The 20,425-nt window shown below is 42.7% G+C and overlaps 1 protein-coding gene across 1 annotated transcript in view; it reads left to right on the forward strand.

Moving 5' to 3' along the window:
* LOC144767989 (guanylate-binding protein 3-like) overlaps nucleotides 1–20,425 on the forward strand; it is a 187,288-nt gene that overhangs the window by 77,719 nt on the left and 89,144 nt on the right. The window contains exons 4-7 of the mRNA XM_078651371.1: nucleotides 2,412–2,521; nucleotides 7,708–7,907; nucleotides 10,177–10,419; nucleotides 19,346–19,626. Coding sequence (XP_078507497.1) covers nucleotides 2,412–2,521; nucleotides 7,708–7,907; nucleotides 10,177–10,419; nucleotides 19,346–19,626 — 834 coding nt within the window. The remainder of the gene's footprint in view (nucleotides 1–2,411; nucleotides 2,522–7,707; nucleotides 7,908–10,176; nucleotides 10,420–19,345; nucleotides 19,627–20,425) is intronic.

Raw genomic sequence — 20,425 nt, forward strand, 5'->3', positions numbered from 1 at the left:
CAAAGGACATGTGTGTGTGTAACTTACCACCTAGAAAAATGCACTAAAGTGCATTTTTCTAAGTTTTCGCTATTTACCACAAAGTCAGACTTCGTGGTAAATAGCGGCCGGAAATTGCGAATTCGCAATTTTTTAAAGTTTCATGACTTGCATTTAAGGAATCTCAAATAGAGATTCCTTAAATGCTATTCCTCGCTAAAATGCGAATTCTGTATTAGCGATTTTTGCATTTGGGATGATGAATCCCAAATGCAAAAAGTGCGCTCGCAAAGGGCCAGATTCTCAGAATCTGGCCCTTTGCGAGCGCAATTTTCAATGATGAATCTAGGTGAATGTCTCCAAGCACACAGAAATCCCAAACTGAGGTGGTGGTTTCAGAAGTCTTTTTTTATTCAATTAGTTTAGACACGCCCCTTCGCCAACACGTGTTTCGTCTTATGCTGTTTCAATCACAGCAGACGTCATCAAGGCAAAGCATTCAGTCATGATATGACCAAGCAATAATAGGATCCAGGTTATGGCTTCTGGCATGAAAATATGTATTCTTACGTTATCTTATCCTTATCATTAATCAGGTATTAATAATGTTAAATTATTATGGTGAGCAAATGGTCATAAAAAAACAAATGACCCTTTAAAAATTGTCTGACTTCATGTGTTGTCCTGCTCCCCTCTCCCCCCACAACCCAAGAAAGGTGCACGTGTTGATTTGTCTAGTTCTTATGTGTTTATTTTGTTTATCAGTGCATTGACTGTAGAGATATAATAAAATACTAATTATTGCAACATTGGTGCCTAAGAGTTGGGAGTGGGTTAAAGAGATGAGCAGGGAGGATAAAGATGGAGAACTAATCCTTCCTAACCTGGGCTACGCCAGGCCAGAGGCATGTGTATAGTAGTTAAGGCAATAGAAGTGCATTGGAGCCTATTACACAATCTAGGGCCATATGTAGGTAATCCATTTTTACATAGTCGAAAATAACGAATTTTACCGATTCGGTATTTTCGAATTGGTAAATGTTATGTAGATAATTTTTCAGTAAAAAATACCGAATCGTTAAGATTTGGGGCCCGATGTAGGTAGGCAAATACCGGTCGGAAACGGCCGAAAATACAGATTTTTGGCCGTTTCCGACCGGTATGTGGATATTGAGATGTAGGGGCATCTAAAATTACAGAATCGGTAATTTTGCAGATTCTGTAATTTTCCTGATTCGGTAAAATACCGAATTGTTAAAATTACTGAATCTGTAATTTCAGATGTAGGTAGCACTGTTTTCAGTGCTACAAGGGTTTAAGAATTCTTAACTAGTAGTTGGTGGTAAATTAAGAAAACCATTTAAAAAGCATTTTTTTTGCTTTTTATACAGTGCCATGTTGCAGACATACATGCCCTAAGGGCATGTATGTCAGCAACATGTGCATCCATGCACAATTGAGGGGTGCAACAGGGGGTCAAAGTGACACCCTGCCACCCTTCAATGTTTCCCCAATTACCCAATTGGTATTTACCGATTCGGTAATTGACATTGATTCCTTTGGGCCTCAAGGCCCATAGGAATCAATGGCAGTTACAGAATCGGTAAATACCGATTCATTAATTACCGAATCATACCGATTCGGTAATTAATTCGGTAAATATACCTACATCCCGATTGCCAGTTCTTAAATACCGAATCGGTATGATTCGGTATTTAAGAATCGGTAATCGGGGATTACCTACATCTGGCCCTATGTATTTACCGAATCGGTAATTACCGATTCAGTATTTGCAATTCATTCCTATGGGCCTGGAGGCCCATAGGAATGAATGTCAATTACCGAATCGGTAATTACCGATTCGGTAAAATTGGAAAAAAGTGAAGGGTGGCAGGGTGTCACTTTGACACCCTGTTGCACCCCTGATTAGTGCTTGTGTGCATATGTGGCACACGGCACAGATTTGCATTTACATAGGAATTCGTTATGTACCACCAACTAATAGTTGGTGGTAAATAACGGATCCTTAAAGCCCAGAAGCACTCTTTGAAGTGCTTCCTACATTTCATTTACCGATTCGGTGAATACCGAATCGGTAAATGATGATTCGGTAAATACCGATTTGGTATTTACCGAATCAATAAATGTGCCTCCTATATAGGAAAAGTCTATTACCGGTCGTTAACGGCCGATTTCGGACGTTACCGACCGGTAATAGCATTCCTACATCTGGCCCCTACTGTCTCTGGACAGTATTGTCTGCTATATATTTATGTAATTTACCATACACTACCCACAAATAGAGTTTTCCCCCTTGCTGTAACCACTTGTTCTAAAGTAATTAGAATTGTTTGTTTGATAGTAATTATCCAGAATAAAAGTGCAATGGTGACTTTAAAGGAGGGGATTGAATGTTCTCTTTTATTCTTTAGGGTGATTCCAAGAACGACTCGTGGATCTTTGCCCTGTCTGTGTTGCTGAGCAGCGCCTTCGTCTACAACAGCATTGGCACCATCGACCAGCAAGCCCTGGAGAAGCTACAGTATCCTCTCAGGAAACTACAGAAATCACCGGGCAGAGGGAATTAAGGGCAGAAGAGTGCCCATTAACCAATAAACCCAAAAAAACACTCTTCCCAGCCCAACCAGTCAATCAATAGTTGGAAACCAGTACTTCTGGTTGGGTGAAGGGATGCTCCAGCCAGCCAGAACCCACCGATCCCATCAAGGGCAAAAGAGTACTCACTTAGCAATAAAAAACCCAAATAACACTCATCCCATCCCAACTAATCAATTATTCATCAAATTCAATTCTACACATATACAAAATACGTAAATCAAATACTGTACATTCACCAGGTCCACCTTCACCAACACTTAAAAAACCAAAATAAGCGTTCTTTTATATATTTTATAAGAGACTTCATAGATAAACAGGAGACAAATTCTAAGTGCAGCGATGCATATTAGTAGATATAGAGACCTAATCAAATAAGAATAACATTATAATGCACATCATTCACACCAGTGCCATTCATTCCCTCTCAGTATTTAGAACTATCTAGTGTTTATATTATATCAGTCGTAGATTGTTCTGTTTTTGTAGGGTCTGTCAGCTGTTGACTGACCTGTCAATATGAGAAAATTGATCAGTTATTCTGGAGATGCTTGTAGTCGCTCATTAGACCAACAAAGTAGAGATTGGCACTGAAGCTGGAATTCAAAGAACAAGTTTATTAATCACTCATGAGTGGGACTATACACAGGACCCTCGGATGCTGCCTGAGGTAGTACACTGAAGTCACAGAACACAGCCCTAATATAGAGACTTTGTTGCAGAGTAAGCATGTAGTGACAAATATAAGGTATAACCATACAGAGGAATAACTATCGACAAACATGGGCAGACGTGGGTAAGCCACTGGAGTCAAGCTATCCTGGCTGAAGACGGCTGATAGCCAGAAACCGGTCCTAGGATGCTTGATTCCGGTCCAGGGAAGACATGGCTTGGCAATTCGGGCTGGACTGTTCCCATGAGGCATAGGGTCAAGACTGATTTGCATATGGCCATGTCTGAACTGGGGTGGCTTGGTGAGCAAAATAACGATGGATTACACCCAGATCTGTGACTGGGGATGAATGTTTTGCCATTGTGCAACATTCCGTCCATCATCTTGTGTGTTTTGTTGAAATATAGGTTGCCAGCCCCCCTGAAGCATGGCCCGTTTTGCTACCCTTAACGGCCGGGCGAGCAAAGCAAAGGAACCCATGTATATGTAGTGGTTCCATGAGCCATGTTTTCTGTAGCATGAACATATCAAAGTTATTAAGGTATTGCAGGAAATCTGGGTCTTGAATTTTTGACGCTAAGCCATTTACTTTCCACGAGCAGAGACGTATCGCTGGTTCTTTTTGTCTATGGTTGCCGTGGTCTGTGTGATTATTATGTCATTTAAAAGCAATCACTGAAATAGTGGTCTGCTGACCCCAGTAGGCCGAACCACAGGGTATGATGGACGGAGTGTTGAACATTGCAAGCACTCACCCCCGGGTAAATGTTGAAGCACTCAGTGTTTTGTAAAATACCCCTCACACACCAAAAGGCCCCTTGGTATCATGCTTCATCATCGGGGTCTTCGCACCCCTCTATCGGGATGCGGCGTGCTGCGACCTACGACTACGCGGGAGCACTTGTCAATTGACTATGTGTGGTGTGTGTGGTGCAAGTGATTGGAAATGTGAGTGGTGGTGAGTAGTGAAGAGTTAAAAAGAACCTGGCTTGTAGGTGAAAAATATTTATTCAAGACCTCAAGCTGGCACTATTAAAAGAAATGAAGTGCGAGGTAAGTCTGTCGTGATAATGAACAGTACCTCATGTGTGCGTCGACATGTTTCGGAGCTGGCGCTCCTTCTTCAGGACGGGAGCACAACTTCCCCACCTTACTCACGTTTTACTATTCGTAACTCAAAATTTATGGTTAATTAAATAAAAGTGAAAAAATTCTTTACAAGTGTTATATAGGCTATAATGTGCCTACAGCGGATTTTGGCTCAGGATACATGCAGTTGCATGACTCAATAGGAAAGAGTTGCTTGCTTCATGAGCTCATAGAAGCGTCTGGGGGATGATTGCTACTTTGTGCAATAAGGAACGGACGAAATTGTCACCGTCTTACCCCTCGCGCTGCTCCGCTCGTATCATACGAGGCACATTATAGCCTATATATCACTTGTAAATAATTTTTTCACTTTTATTTAATTAACCATAAATTTTGAATCGGAACCGGACCGGAATCAAGCATCCTAGGACCGGTTTCTGGCTATAAGCCGTCATCAGCCAGGCTAGCTTGAATCCAGTCCCACAGTGAGCAAGGGACCCACGTCTGAGCATACCCTGCTAACTTCAGGCGAACAAATGCAAAACCAAAGGGGATGATCGACGGACCCCATCCCTGCAATGCAATATATGACCTACTTCATTAATGTTCATGAAGTAGTTTGGCTTATGACCTACTACGAATCAGTATTTTGCTAACCTACCTATTAGTATATAGTTTGGTTTAGAAAATAGAAATGCATTCAATAAAAGGCAGCACACATTGTGACCACTTTTACCAAATGCATTCTTTGTAAATAAGCCCCAGGTAACTATTCTGTGAACATGTGTTGGCATATTCTCCATATTGCACTAACTTGCTCCAACCTCCATCCCATAAAAACAAATGGGATGGCTTCACTACCCCACAAAAGTTCCCACACCTCAAACATTTGCGTTTATTGAATCTACCGCTTTTGTTCCTATGACCACTAGATCTCTCGACGCCCCTCAAAAAGCTTTTCAAATGAGCCATCGCCGTTCACCTGGAAATTTGCCTTTTGTGCTGTGAATTGATCATTTTGCTTCATGAACATGAACCAACACTATACTTTTCTCCCCATTGCACAGGCTGTGCTTGTCATTCGTTTACAACCAAATAACAAAACGGGGTGACCCTGTGTCCCTCAGAACCTGGGTATATAATCATAAACAAAAATGGTTCTGTCGGGTTCTCATAGGTTGCATACCCGCGCACTAAGTGCCGCATACGGAATACCCCAAGAAATTTCGGGCATGAATCTCTCACACGCCGAAACACAGAGGTTCAGTTCAAAATAATGACTATAACGCAGTATGTACGTATCTACTGTTCAGTTTATCAGAATTAAATCATTCATGTATGTTCACTTCTGCAGTAGATAAAGGCGAAATAGTTACATATACAAAGTGATCATGTGACATATGTGCTTTGTTTATGTCATTCGTTTACAGCCTATCCTTAGTGTTCCCCGTAGACCCACCACCAGAGGAGCACAATATTAACCGATCCGCTGTTGTTTGCGGAGAGATTGAGAATCCACTGAAGATGCCGTGTGAAGGTCACACATAGCTTCTGTTGCTTGTATCTGTCTCTGCGTCTGTCTATACTCAGGAATCTATGGTGCATATGTAGGTAGGTGTTTGCGATTCGCAAATGCCGAAATTCGCCGAATTTTGGTGTTTGCGAATCTCAAACGCCCCTTTGGTATGTAGGTGGCACTTAGAAAAATAAGGAATCGCAAAAATTGTGATTCCTTATTTTGATTATAGCATTTAAGGAATCACAATTTTACGATTCCTTAAATGCTATGTAGGGGTGCCTTAAAAATTGCGATTTTGGCATAAGGAATCGCAAAATACCACCTACTTCAAGTAGATGATATTTTGCGATTTCCTTTAAAAATGCATTTTAAAAAAAAATTCAAAGTGCCATGTGGCGCACAGACATGCCCTTAGGGCATGTATGTGCGCCAAATGTACTTACAGGCACATTCCAGGGGTGCAACACGTGTCCTTTGGACACCCTGGCACCCTTGTAATTGCAATTCTCAAATTGCGATTTTCTCACAGAAAATCGCAATTTGAGAATGTATCCCCATTCATTCCTATGGGCCTTTTGGCCCATAGGAATGAATGGGACACTCATTCCTTAATTGAGATTCGCAATTTGCTAATCGCAAATAAGGAATGTTAGAGGTTCGCAAAAAATTTGAGAATTGTTACCAACATTCCATTTTGCTATTCTCAAATAGGGATTCCTTAAAAATCACTATTTGAGAATCGCAAAATGGAAATTACCTACATATGCCCCTATGTTGGTTGCAACCTCCGCGTTTATGCTGTGGTATTCGTCTCTGTGGTCACCAGGTTTTTTTTACATGATCCTGACCAACCTCTACACCACACTTAGCACAAAGCACACCACAACAAGTTATTCCTCAGCAGAAGGTAAAAGGTACAGGTTGCAGGACTGAAACAATCGAAATGCCTAGCGAGCACTTATGCTGCTGGATTTAGATTGAAAATCAGAGGCACTGAAAGAATTTGTGACTGACCTTGGTTTGACTTTGTAAAGTTACTGGTGAAGTATTTCAGAGATGATCTGAGCTAATCTCCTTTTAGCTTGTCTACCCTGTGATTGAGTGGCAGCTCCAAGGTCCGTTTGTTGGGGGCCTTTCACATGTTGTTCTCTATTTCATCTGCTGAAAAGAAGGCTAAAGAATGTTCACACTTCCCAGGGCGATGTTGATTCCTCTCTCAGGGGGTCTTGGGTGAGGGGTGTTCCGAACGGGAAACATCCTTTACAACGCAACTTTTACCACGCAGTGCCTTTACGACGCAACTATTACAACGCATGTCATTACAACGCATAGCGCTGGGGAGCGCTCTAGGATAGGGAATAGATTTAATTTACTATGCAACACCTTCCCTACTATCCACGAGGACTGGCGTTGGAATAGTAAATTAAACTATTCACTATCCAGCACCCCTAAGCACTGTGCGTTGTAAAGGCATGCGTTGTAAAAACTGCGTTGTAATGTCATACATCCGTTCCGAACACTCCTTTCCGTAAGGAAAAACCACGGTTAACATTGAGGGGAGGGCTACATAATAACCATTCCAATTCTTCTCATTGTTTCTTGCAAGATCAACACTTTATTCTTCAAGTTTTGTTGACATCAATTTTATTATTTGACTTAGGTGAATAATTTAACAATATTTCTTGGAAAGGAATTGTGGGATGTATGCTTTCTGAGTTTTTACCCAAGGATTCTTTTGGGTGAAGACAAAACTACTACTTCACCATGTCCCTTGAATTTCCTTCTTTCGTCATTGTTGAATTATCTATTTTTCCTGAGCCATAACCCACAGCTATGTGACTGAGTTAACCGAACTTATTAAGGTGAAGTCTGCTCCCGGCAGCCATGATGACATCGATGAAACGGGCGAATTTATGAGATTTTTCCCCACCTTTATCTGGGCCGTGCGTGACTTCACCCTGCAGCTCAAGTTAAATGGGCATCCAATCACAGAGGATGAGTACCTGGAGAATGCCTTGCTGCTCAAGAAAGGTTTGTGTACATACACACATATATGTAGGTCTTTGAACATGCAGTAACTAGCGTCTCGATATTAGGTAAATACAGCCAGATTCATGAAGCTAGAATCGGCTCGCAAAGGGCGCTTTTTTTGCATTTGGGATTCATCATCCCAAATGCAAAAATCGCAAATTGCGAAATCGCTAAATTGCGAGGAAGTGCATTTAAGGAATCTCTATTTGAGATTCCTTAAATGCAATTCATGAACCATTTCTGAATTGCGAAATCGCTATTTTTGGCCGCTATTTACCGCGAAGTCTGACTTCGTGGTAAATAGCGAAAACTTAGAAAAATGCACTTTAGTGCATTTTTCTAAGTTGTATGTTACACACACACATGTCCTTTGGACATGTGTGTGCACAACATCAGGCTACATTTACATTTCAGGGGTGCTACAGGGTATCCTTTGGACACCCCTGGCACCCTTGAAATCGCATCCATATTTGCGATTAGCAAATTGCTAATCACAAATAAGGAATGACTCCCCATTCATTCCTATGGGCCTTTAGGCCCATAGGAATGAATGGGGAGTCATTCCTTATTTGCGATTAGCAATTTGCTAATCGCAAATAAGGAAGCTGTAGAAATCGCAAATAAAAATGCGATTTCTACATGAATCCCGTTTTGCAAGTCCTTAATAGCGATTCCTTAATAATCGCTATTAAGGACTCGCAAAACGGGAAAATGATGAATCTGGGGGATAGTCAAAGAGGACGAGTACCTGGAGAGTGCCTTGCAGCTCAAGAAAGGTTTGTGTATATTCACGTATGTATGCTGGTCTTTGAACATGCAGCATACAGCTCCTTGACTTGATATTAGGTACACGTTTGAAGTTAGAATAGCTTTAGGTTCCCATTTGAAAGCAAAACTGATTTACCTCAAAAATTGGAAAAGCTCCTTTTGAAAACTGTACAAGCTTGTTTGGGTTGCAATATCAAAACATATGTTGTTCCAACGTTCATTTGTATTTGTAAGTTTCAATATATTTGTATTTGCATTTACAAAATGTAGGTTGGCATCACCGAAAGAATCCTCCAACATTACCCCCCCACACTACACTAGCACACCCTGTTGTGCCTAGGTCAGCCTAGCAGCATGGTCTCCTTTGCAGAGTTCATGTATTAAATATTTCCATCTAGGTGATAATGTATAACAAATGCCCTAAGTATATTAGCCATCTGCAGAAGGTGTACATACACCATATTATGTGGAGGAATATATGGTAGGTGCACCATGCGTAGTACTTGAATGCGGAGTAATGGTATGCGGGTTCAAAAATTTGTTGTGAAGGATATTTACCTATGTGGAGTACTCAAGGAATCTCTGGACAGGTAAGAGAGATATCTGCTGTTGCCTCCTTTTAAAAGATCCACCATCATTTCTGCCACCAGGCCTCCCTAGAAGGCAGATTTCTTGGTTCCCCCCGACCCCCATTTAGACAAAATACATTATTTTGCAATGGGATATTATGACGACGTTGTTAGTGTATGTGAATGTGTTTGCATTTATATAGCGCACTTCTACCCAGAGGTCTCATAGCGCTGTATTCGTACCGCTGTGGAACCCTTCCTGGCTTTCCTGTGAGATGTCCACTCCTGGGCACCCCCAAGGTGAAGCCAGGCATCCAAGCGCTGCTGGGGCCGTTGTGGAGATTAAGCAAGCTATTGCCCAGAGTTGCAGAGTGGGACCCATGATTACTGTAGGCACCGAGGTGAGAATTATCAGGTCCGGCGAGATTGAGACCAAGAGCCGCCGAGGCGGGAATTGAACCCTGGTCCCGGGCCAGACCTCTGCATCAGGGTCTGCCCCTCTAACCATTGAGCCACGCTTCTCCAGTATATAAGGCCAATTTGCCTCAGAGGTGCAGCCAAATTGGCCACGCTGCCACATCGAACCCAGTGGCCTCCCTAACTGTCTCTAGCACCTCTCTCCAAAAGGTGGTGATATGTGGAAAAGATCATAGGATAAGGGTGAGAGTGCCCCTCCATCCCCCCATCCTCCGTACATTCTTCAGCATGCTTTGCGTTGGGTTCCATCAATGGAGTGTAGCTGCCTTGGAGAATAGTAGCACCTACAGGGAATCGTATAGAAAGTTTCTCTCCTCCCTGTATGGGTGTTTGCATCACTTCCTGCCATTGTGTTAGAAAAGTGAATGGTTTGTTTAGAATTTGTTGGTCTTGTAAGTATGCCTCTGTGGGCTAACTGGTGACAGTCTCCTCTCTTTGTCCTTCTTACCTCTCAGGTAGCAGCCCAAAGGTGACTCTGTATAACCTCCCCAGGGAATGCATTCGTCTTTTCTTTCCTGCTCGTAAGTGCTTTGTCTTCGACCGCCCGGCCTCCAAGAGCGGCCTTCATCGCATCGAGGAGCTCCAGGAGCATGAACTGGAGCCCGACTTTGTGGCCCAGTCGCAGACATTCTGTCGGTACATCTTCGAGAATTGCAATGTAAAGACCATCAAGGGCGGCCATGTTGTGACTGGAAAGTGTGAGTATGCCCAGTGAATGAGTGCAAAGGTAAGACAGCGTTTGTGTTATTACAAGAGTGGAGGTGTACTATCACACTACCTATAAAGGGCGAGCAGTCTGTAGAAGGTCATGGGCAGTATGGGTAAACGGAACTAGAGGAGGCGGCGAGTGATGCTGGACAGCGAGGGCGATGACAAACCGAGGTAGTTCGTACCCCTGATGTTTCATATCCTTCCCCCCCAATGATAGGTTTACAGTGGAGAGGGCTATGGTGAGGCACAGTCTAGACAGGTGATGAGGAAGGGTTAGTACAGTTTGTTTTTTTAGTTCTGCAGAGTTGACTCTTGAGATATATAAGGGGAAATATAAGGGTTTTTGAATATGAGCACAGAGGGAGGTCCCACAGTTTTGCTGTGTGTGGGTTTCAGTGGAGTGGGCTGAATACAGTCACGTATTACAGTGGGAAGACGCGATGGGTGGTTTGGGTGCAGTCAGGAGACGGTAGACAGTTAACTGGATGGCTAGAGTAGAAGAAGCTGTAAATACCAACTATGAAGCAGTTGGCTGGCACCGCTACTGAAAGCGGTATCATTGTCCTAATGGTAAGAACTGATGGGATAGCCAAACATATAGCGCCATTGAGCCAAGCCTAGATTAATGGGGCGTGAAATACAAAAATACCCCCTGTATCATTTCTTTTATGGCTCGGCGTTTGAGCAACACAAACTAGTCTCAATATAGTTTGTGAGGTATTATTTATTTATACCTTTTTGTTTTGTTATTTATCAAGTCTTTTTCAATTTCATTAATATCTGAGAAAACACACTGTAACAAACAAATACATCACAATTCAACATACATATTTACAAATACAAATTACATCTATATACAACCAGCAGATCAAATCAAATAATCTTTTCGACAGACATTCAATAAGGTTAGAGTTATTCAATAACGCTAGTGATAATGCCATGCAGCATTTACCTGGACAGTCCACTACTTATGAACCAATATCATTAAATAAAGAATACATGAAACCAAAAATGAATTTAAATTTTGGAAAAAAGAACAAAAGCAGAAATTTTTTCTGGAGACCACAAATTAATTTCCTGGTCAACTGGACATTCAAGGTGCATATTTTTCAAATGCCGACGCGTTTCAAACCCTGTCACTTCAGTTATTGGGTTCTCATCAGGGCTCTTTCCTTTATAATTGTCTGTGGGATATATGAAGAAAAGCTTCGTTTTAATTTTTGACTACCCTAGTAGGTTCCCCATTTGCTTTTACCTTTGTACTACTGAAATTTACCTGACTTCCTGCCTTTGCCGGTCCAAGGGCTCCCTTAGTATGTCAGCTTACATGCCCCCTAGAACACAAGTGGTCAAAGTAAGCCCTCGTTGTTACAACGAATAGGTCAGTCATCCAAATGTTTAAGCTCATCTCAGACGTACCTGGGGGTGTCTTCGGATTAGTGTGGACACCTAATGGTACTTGTTCTATGTTGAGACTGTTGTTGGTTGTCAACGTTTTTGGACGTTTTTTTTAAACAACCTGCAAATCACAATACGAAATTTTACTCTCCTTGTCATACTTTAATTTTGCTGCGCTCGCAGGCAGGGAGGCCTACCTGACTCTTCAAAGGAGTGAATACGTTGTTTTTCACCTTTACACTTTGTGGGCTGAAGTTACTCTCGCGCGCCCTTTGGGCCATCATTCTTGCTTGCCTGTAAGTGGAAAGACGGGCGTTTGTTTAAAATGTCCCGTATTTCGAGCAACTATCACACTTTCACCTGCGACGCCGTTTCGGCGTCTTACCTGTTTGTTTGGAGCCTCAAGTTCCACTGGATCAATCGCTAGGTAGAGCGGCCATCTTTCAGTGTGTTTTTATGCACAATGATTTCCTGGGAAAAGACGGCGGCCATCTTACAGTGTAGTTTGCCATATTTTAAGCGACACAATTTCTATAATCTTGATATTTCAGATAGAGTATTTAGCCCAGTCATGGCGCTATCGAATTTTAAAATTAGATAGGCTTCTTTTTTCAACAATATTTTTTCGACATCAGTGCTTCTTTGTCGGTGATCGGTTGTGAACAACACAGACCATCTAAAGTCATTTTCTCCGTGTTGTTTGTCAATAAAGTGATCGACCATTGGGGCGGATGCAACTTTATTTTTGATTCTTGATCGGTGCTGGGATATTCGCACATTAACTTGCTGGGTAGTTTTGCCTATGTATAGCTTTAGGCAAGGACATACAATGCTGTATACAACATTGCGTGTTCGACAGTTAGAGAACCCAACATGTTTCCATTTAACATTTTTGTGCTGGAACTCCTTGCCCTCTATTGTACTGACACATGACACGCAATTTCCACACTTATGATGGCCTTCGGTGGGTTTCAACACCCATTGTGACAATAGGTCACTTCTCAATTTGGGTAAGGCTATGTCTGCCCGAATCACTTGTTGGCCAATACTTCTGTTTCCCTTATACGCGAAAAGCGGACGAGGGAAAGGGCACTCTAGGTTTTCCAACAGGTGCCAGTTTCGTAGTACCATCTGTCTCAGCTTATTGGTGTCAGGGCCAAAGGTGGTTACACACACGAGTCTATTGAGTGCCTCCTGCTCTTTTTTCTCTAATAGGCACTCTCGTGGTGTGTATCTTGCCCTTTTAAAAGAGTGATTGAGCAGTTTTTTTGGGTAACCTCTATGCTTCATTTCCTCACAGAATTTTTCCGCATGTTGGTCAAAGTCCGTTATTTCCGTGCAATTTCTCCTTATTCGGAGTAATTGGCCATAAGGCAAATTAGCCTTCAAGTTTCTCGGGTGAGCACTCTGATGGTGCAAAATTGTATTGCGGTCAGTCATTTTCTTAAATAGGGAAGATTTTAGGGCCCCTTCTAGACATGTGATTTCAATGTCCAAAAACGTCATTCTGGTACTACTCGAATCAATGGAGAATTTAATATCCAGGTGTTTTGCATTTAGCCAAGTGTGGAACTCCATCAGTTCGGTGTGGCTCCCCTGCCACAGGAGCCACACGTCGTCGATGTAGCGGTACCACTGTTTGATATGTGCTTTGTATGGGTTATTATTGTCCACAAACCTTCTTTCGTATTCCGCCATAAAGAGGACAGCCATCTCAGGGGCATAAGGGCAACCCATCGCGGTCCCCTTAATTTGCATGAAAAACTGGTCATTAAATTTGACATATTTTTTTTTAAGTGCCACTTCCGCCAGTTTTAAAATGAATGAAGTTGGGACCCTATGTGGTCGCTCTCTAGCTTCTAGGTAGAGCTCCATAACCTCTAGTGCTTCCTCCTGAGGTATCTGGGTATACAATGACGTTGGCTGTCCTCTTTATGACGACGACGACGTGTGGCTCCTGTGGCATGGGAGCCACACCGAACTGATGGAGTTCCACACTTGGCTAAATGCAAAACACCTGGATATTAAATTCTCCTGCTCAAGCACTCTTTTAAAAGGGCAAGATACACACCACGAGAGTGCCTATTAGAGAAAAAAGAGAAGGAGGCACTCAATAGACTCGTGTGTGTAACCACCTTTGGCCCTGACACCAATAAGCTGAGACAGATGGTACTAGGAAACTGGCACCTGTTGGAAAACCTAGAGTGCCCTTTCCCTCGTCCGCTTTTCGCGTATAAGAGAAACAGAAGTATTGGCCAACAAGTGATTCGGGCAGACATAGCCTTACCCAAATTGAGAAGTGACCTATTGTCACAATGGGTGTTGAAACCCACCGAAGGCCATCATAAGTGTGGAAATTGCGTGTCATGTGTCAGTACAATAGAGGGCAAGGAGTTCCAGCACAAAAATGTTAAATGGAAACATGTTGGGTTCTCTAACTGTCGAACACGCAATGTTGTATACAGCATTGTATGTCCTTGCCTAAAGCTATACATAGGCAAAACTACCCAGCAAGTTAATGTGCGAATATCCCAGCACCGATCAAGAATCAAAAATAAAGTTGCATCCGCCCCAATGGTCGATCACTTTATTGACAAACAACACGGAGAAAATGACTTTAGATGGTCTGTGTTGTTCACAACCGATCACCGACAAAGAAGCACTGATGTCGAAAAAATATTGTTGAAAAAAGAAGCCTATCTAATTTTAAAATTCGATAGCGCCATGACTGGGCTAAATACTCTATCTGAAATATCAAGATTATAGAAATTGTGTCGCTTAAAATATGGCAAACTACACTGTAAGATGGCCGCCGTCTTTTCCCAGGAAATCATTGTGCATAAAAACACACTGAAAGATGGCCGCTCTACCTAGCGATTGATCCAGTGGAACTTGAGGCTCCAAACAAACAGGTAAGACGCCGAAACGGCGTCGCAGGTGAAAGTGTGATAGTTGCTCGAAATACGGGACATTTTAAACAAACGCCCGTCTTTCCACTTACAGGCAAGCGAGAATGATGGCCCCGAAGGGCGCGCGAGAGTAACTTCAGCCCACAAAGTGTAAAGGTGAAAAACAACGTATTCACTCCTTTGAAGAGTCAGGTATGCCTCCCTGCCTGCGAGCGCAGCAAAATTAAAGTATGACAAGGAGAGTAAAATTTCGTATTGTGATTTGCAGGTTGTTTCAAAAAAACGCCCAAAAACGTTGACAACCAACAACAGTCTCAACATAGAACAAGTACCATTAGGTGTCCACACTAATCCGAAGACACCCCCAGGTACGTCTGAGATGAGCTTAAACATTTGGATGACTGACCTATTCGTTGTAACAACGAGGGCTTACCTTGACCACTTGTGTTCTAGGGGGCATGTAAGCTGACATACTAAGGGAGCCCTTGGACCGGCAAAGGCTGGAAGTCAGGTAAATTTCAGTAGTACAAAGGTAAAAGCAAATGGGGAACCTACTAGGGTAGTCAAAAATTAAAACGAAGCTTTTCTTCATATATCCCACAGACAATTATAAAGGAAAGAGCCCTGATGAGAACCCAATAACTGAAGTGACAGGGTTTGAAACGCGTCGGCATTTGAAAAATATGCACCTTGAATGTCCAGTTGACCAGGAAATTAATTTGTGGTCTCCAGAAAAAATTTCTGCTTTTGTTCTTTTTTCCAAAATTTAAATTCATTTTTGGTTTCATGTATTCTTTATTTAATGATATTGGTTCATAAGTAGTGGACTGTCCAGGTAAATGCTGCATGGCATTATCACTAGCGTTATTGAATAACTCTAACCTTATTGAATGTCTGTCGAAAAGATTATTTGATTTGATCTGCTGGTTGTATATAGATGTAATTTGTATTTGTAAATATGTATGTTGAATTGTGATGTATTTGTTTGTTACAGTGTGTTTTCTCAGATATTAATGAAATTGAAAAAGACTTGATAAATAACAAAACAAAAAGGTATAAATAAATAATACCTCACAAACTATATTGAGACTAGTTTGTGTTGCTCAAACGTCGAGCCATAAAAGAAATGATACAGGGGGTATTTTTGTATTTCACACTATATTAAAGGTCCAACCCACTGTATGTCCCAGGACCTAACTCCATTGTTTAAAAAATATAGATTAATGGGGCAGCACAGACCCGAAGAGCTGGCACACAGCTACTCATCGGATGCCAAGGGGTATACAACCTTTAGAACGCAACTTTTACCACGCAGTGCCTTTACAACGCAACTTTTACAATGCAAACCATTACAACGCATTGCGCTGGGGGGCGCTCTAGGATAGGGAATATGTTTAATGTACTATCCAACACCTTCCCTACTATCCACGGGGACTGGAGTTGGAATAGTAAATTAAACAATTCACTATCCAGCGCCTAAAAGCACTAATGTAATGGTATGCGTTGTAAAAACCGCGTTGTAAAAGCATGTGATGTAAAAGCATGCGTTGTAATGTCACACATCCATGCCAAGGTAGTGGACTTTAGATCCTAATTCATTTACAGAATGAGGGGTGAAAAGTCAAGTTTGCACCTAGTAAAAGTTGGAACTTTTGAGCTCTGGAGCTAAAAGGTATAGATTATCCAGGGGAGTGAACGCTCTTCTTGTTTAGTTTCACGAATGCTTTAGGGGTGTGCAGCCTCTCTACCTGTTGTATGCCTCCATCGCCTGCGACAACCTTCAAGGGACGTTTCATACTTTCCACACTTTTCCTTGTGTTGACCACGGGCGACCTGTTCCGTGAATAGTTTAGAGCTGCTTTGAGTTGGGCAATACAAGGAACCAATAATAATAAAAGCCAACGATACAATCTGCAAAGCAATATGGGGGCATATTATCAAGAGGGTTTATCTCCGCTTTTTTGGCTTTAAAAGCCAAGAAAGCGGAGATAAAATTATCTCCCTATTACCTAGCTGTCGCCCATAGAAATGAATGGGAAATTATTCCTTAATTGCGATTAGCAATTTGCTAATCGCAATTAAGGAATTTTAAGGAATTGCTAAAAAAAGCGATTTTCTACGTACATACCATTTTGTGATTTCTAAATAGCGATTCCTTAATATTCGCTATTAAGAAATCGCAAAAGGTATGTTGATACATATGGCCCCTGGTCTTTATTTGTTTGTCACATCCAAACATAGAAACTTACCAACGTCTTTCGATAAAACCTTTTTTTTACATCCTCCACCTCGCCATCACTCTCTGTGGGCCTGATGTATGCGGAGGTAGGGGTGTTCAGTGGGAGCTCCACAGGCTCTTGCACTTCACCCCCAGGCAGGGGGGGCCTCCAGCTTCAGGCCCACAAACCCACGTGATAAATTTCCCACCTCCACTGGCCGACAACGTGTGTCGCAGAAAAGGGGGGGGTCTCCGACTTCTATATCCAGGTGGCAGACAGGGGCATTAAATTTGGTCACTTTTCCAGACAAGCATGCCTATCTGCTAGGGCCTCAGATTTCCCTCTCTCCGTCTCACCTTCATCGGCTGCCGTAGCCCGCAGAAGCCGCCATATTGGATTCCCTCGCTCCAGGGGAAATGAGGCCCGAGCCGGCTATGGCAGGGTTCCTCTGTGATTTGATTACACTGGTCTGTTTAACCCCTTCCATGCTGATGACGGCCTCTGTCTGTCATGCATCACGGTGGGCGTGTGCTGATGACGGCTGGGGGCCGTCATGAAGCCGCCCACTCATTAAAACGGCCGCACAGGCGCAGAATCGCGGCCGCGCCCAAGGGGTTAACATTCACCATGTGCTTCTCTGGACATTCCCACTTCTTGTTTGTGCCTGGTATGGGCTAAGGGATCAAGATTACGTGCAGGATCAGTGTCGGGCCCCCAGAGCCTCCGGGCGATGCGTCTACTCTCCGCCATCGTGCTGTCCACGCCTGATTCATTAAACTTTAAGTATAAAGATTAATTCCTTCTCTCTACTCTTTGTGAACATTTATGCAAATTTTGGTTCCTGGTGTGATCTGTCATTCAGGAAATGGTAGTATTTTTTATTTTCTTAAATCCTATTTTATTATGTTTAATACAACACAGATACTTAACATAACATTTTCTAGAATCCTAATTAAAAAAAAATTCTCAGTACAACCTGTGTAACTATTGATCCTTGCAATGAAAACTGACATTTACCTCGTAGAGGGGAACCAGCAGTTACAGTTTCATATGAAGTCCCAATTTATGTATTTATTAGGTAGAGTAGTTAATTACATTGCTACTTACCTCATGGTGGTCTATCATTTGGGGAAACTGTAGGCGTTTAAAAAATGCCATCCATATTTGCAAATTTTCCTTCACTTAATCATCATGACAAATTTATTTGTCTCAATCTTATTTCTTCTAATTTTGACCATTCGTTATAACTTCTTAGCCATTGATCCACTGTAAAAGATTCTGATGGCTATTCTGCTAGGCTGGGGTCCTTCCCAAGCTATCGCAGAAGCAACCCAAGGCTGGCTTCGCCATGATTGGTGCAGCTTGGTTCTGGTGTCATAGTGACCAATGAGTGGTTTGTATTCTGGTTCATAGAGGGCTGGCCTAGCATTTCAGGCTGGACTGTTCCTATTGGAGAAGGATGAAGAATGATTTGCATATGGGTGGGTCAAAACTGAGGTGGCATGGTGGTCAAAAGAACAACGGGTTGGAATATGTCCCAGAGCGATTGGAAGTGGTTAGACAAATTGTAAGCATTTCTCCCATCACTTTTTGTCTAATTGATGAAGCTAAAGGCAGGCATTTTCACAAAGGTGCATTTAAATATCTCATCTACCATTGATTTAAGAATTGATTCTCGCAGGGGTGGACTTAGGCATGTGCAAGCTGTGCACCTGCACAGGGCCACCAAACCCCAGGGGCCATCACGCCAATATATATCCTTAATATAATAATCCTTTGAGGATGGATACCTATTTGCGTGGCGGCCCCTGGCAGGGATTTGGCGGCCTCCGGCTCTGTTCCACTTCCAAACACCCTGACCCCCCTGTTCACTGGCCTCCGCGCTCCACCCCGCCCGGACCCCCGTTCCGGGGCCTCCTACCTACGGTCCCTGCCTAGGGCCGCCATGAGCCTAGAGCCGCCCCTAATTCTCGTTCTAGACAGACTTCAGTTCAAGGATACATCTAACTGTGTTCCTGTAGCTACAGTAGAACAAAGTTATTTTGTCATTAAACTCATGGTTCACAACGTGTCGTTATCTTTGCAGACCGCATGTGGTGTAACATCGTTATATATGTTGCGCTTCTGTTATCATTACATGTAATGATACTTGTGTGTCTTACCTCTGAAAATTAGAAAAAGGAATCATCGCAAAAAAAATTTGATTTGTAGGTGTTAGAAATATATTTTGCTTCTTCCATTCAGCAGATCATGAATTATCCAGTACATTTCTAATTATTCAGTGTATTTTGCACTGCATAATTCCCTAATTCCAGTGGACCTATCTAGTGTGTAAGTTACTTTTAAGGAAAATAATATTTGAAATAAGATTTATCCTTCTATTTTAGATCTGGGGAATCTGGCGGGGACGTATGTCGATGCTATCCGGAGTGGCACAGTGCCCTGTATGGAGAATGCCGTGCTGGCTTTGGCACAGATTGAGAACTCAGCGGCTGTCATGGAGGCGGCAGCACACTACGAGAAGGAGATTGACCAGCGGGTAGTGTTTCCCACTGAGACGCTGAAGGAGTTCCTGGACGTGCACGCCATTTGTGAGAAAGGCGCCATCCAGATCTTCATGGACCGCTCATTTAAAGACGACAGTCGGGAGTTCCAAGGCCGCCTTATGGTACTGCCATTGAACATGGACACATTTCTTTTAGATTTTTACAGAGCAAAGCAAAGGCAAACCAGCCAATAAGAATATCATGCTATAGCGCCCTATGCTGTGATAGGATCAGCCATATGTGGAGTAGTGTGGCTCACTGGTTAGAGGCAGCAGACCCGGGAGCAGAAGTCGGCCCGGGACCAGGTTTCAATTCCTGACGCGGCAGGGTCGTGGACTTGGGTCAGTGGACTCGATAATTCTCGCTTCGGTGCTTACTCTAATCAGGGGTTCCACTCGGCAACTCTGGGCATTAGCTTGCCTAATCTCCACAACGGCCCCATCAACTCCGGGTATGCCTGGCTCCACCTTGGGGACTCCCAGCAGGGACCATCCCACAGGGAAAGCCAGGATGGGTTCCCCAGAGTTATACAGCGCCAGGAAACCTACGGACGGGTAGCAGTGCGCTTTACAAGCTCAAATACACATATGGAAGACCGCTGTTAGGGATTTGCAGTCCTAGCCAATGCACAGTGCAGGCACGTGGTGAAATCTAGTAGTTGTTACTCATTGCTCCACAATGCCAGTCATTATCTCAAGAAAGCGAGCAGCAGTGATGAGTATTGTGCAGAAAAATCACATTTCGATTTCATATCAAAAGCTTTCAGTTTCTGGAGAGTAATTTTTAAATAGTGGTTAAAAATGTTGGCTGGGATTTATTTAAGATTTGTGATTAATTGTATTTATCTGTTTGTTTGATTGTGTTATTTTTTTTGTTTTATGCTCGCATCACACCAGAGGCCTCCTTGCAGCACAAAAAGAC

The sequence above is a fragment of the Lissotriton helveticus genome, chromosome 7, assembly GCF_964261635.1.
Source record: "Lissotriton helveticus chromosome 7, aLisHel1.1, whole genome shotgun sequence".
In the NCBI taxonomy this organism is placed as follows: domain Eukaryota; kingdom Metazoa; phylum Chordata; class Amphibia; order Caudata; family Salamandridae; genus Lissotriton; species Lissotriton helveticus.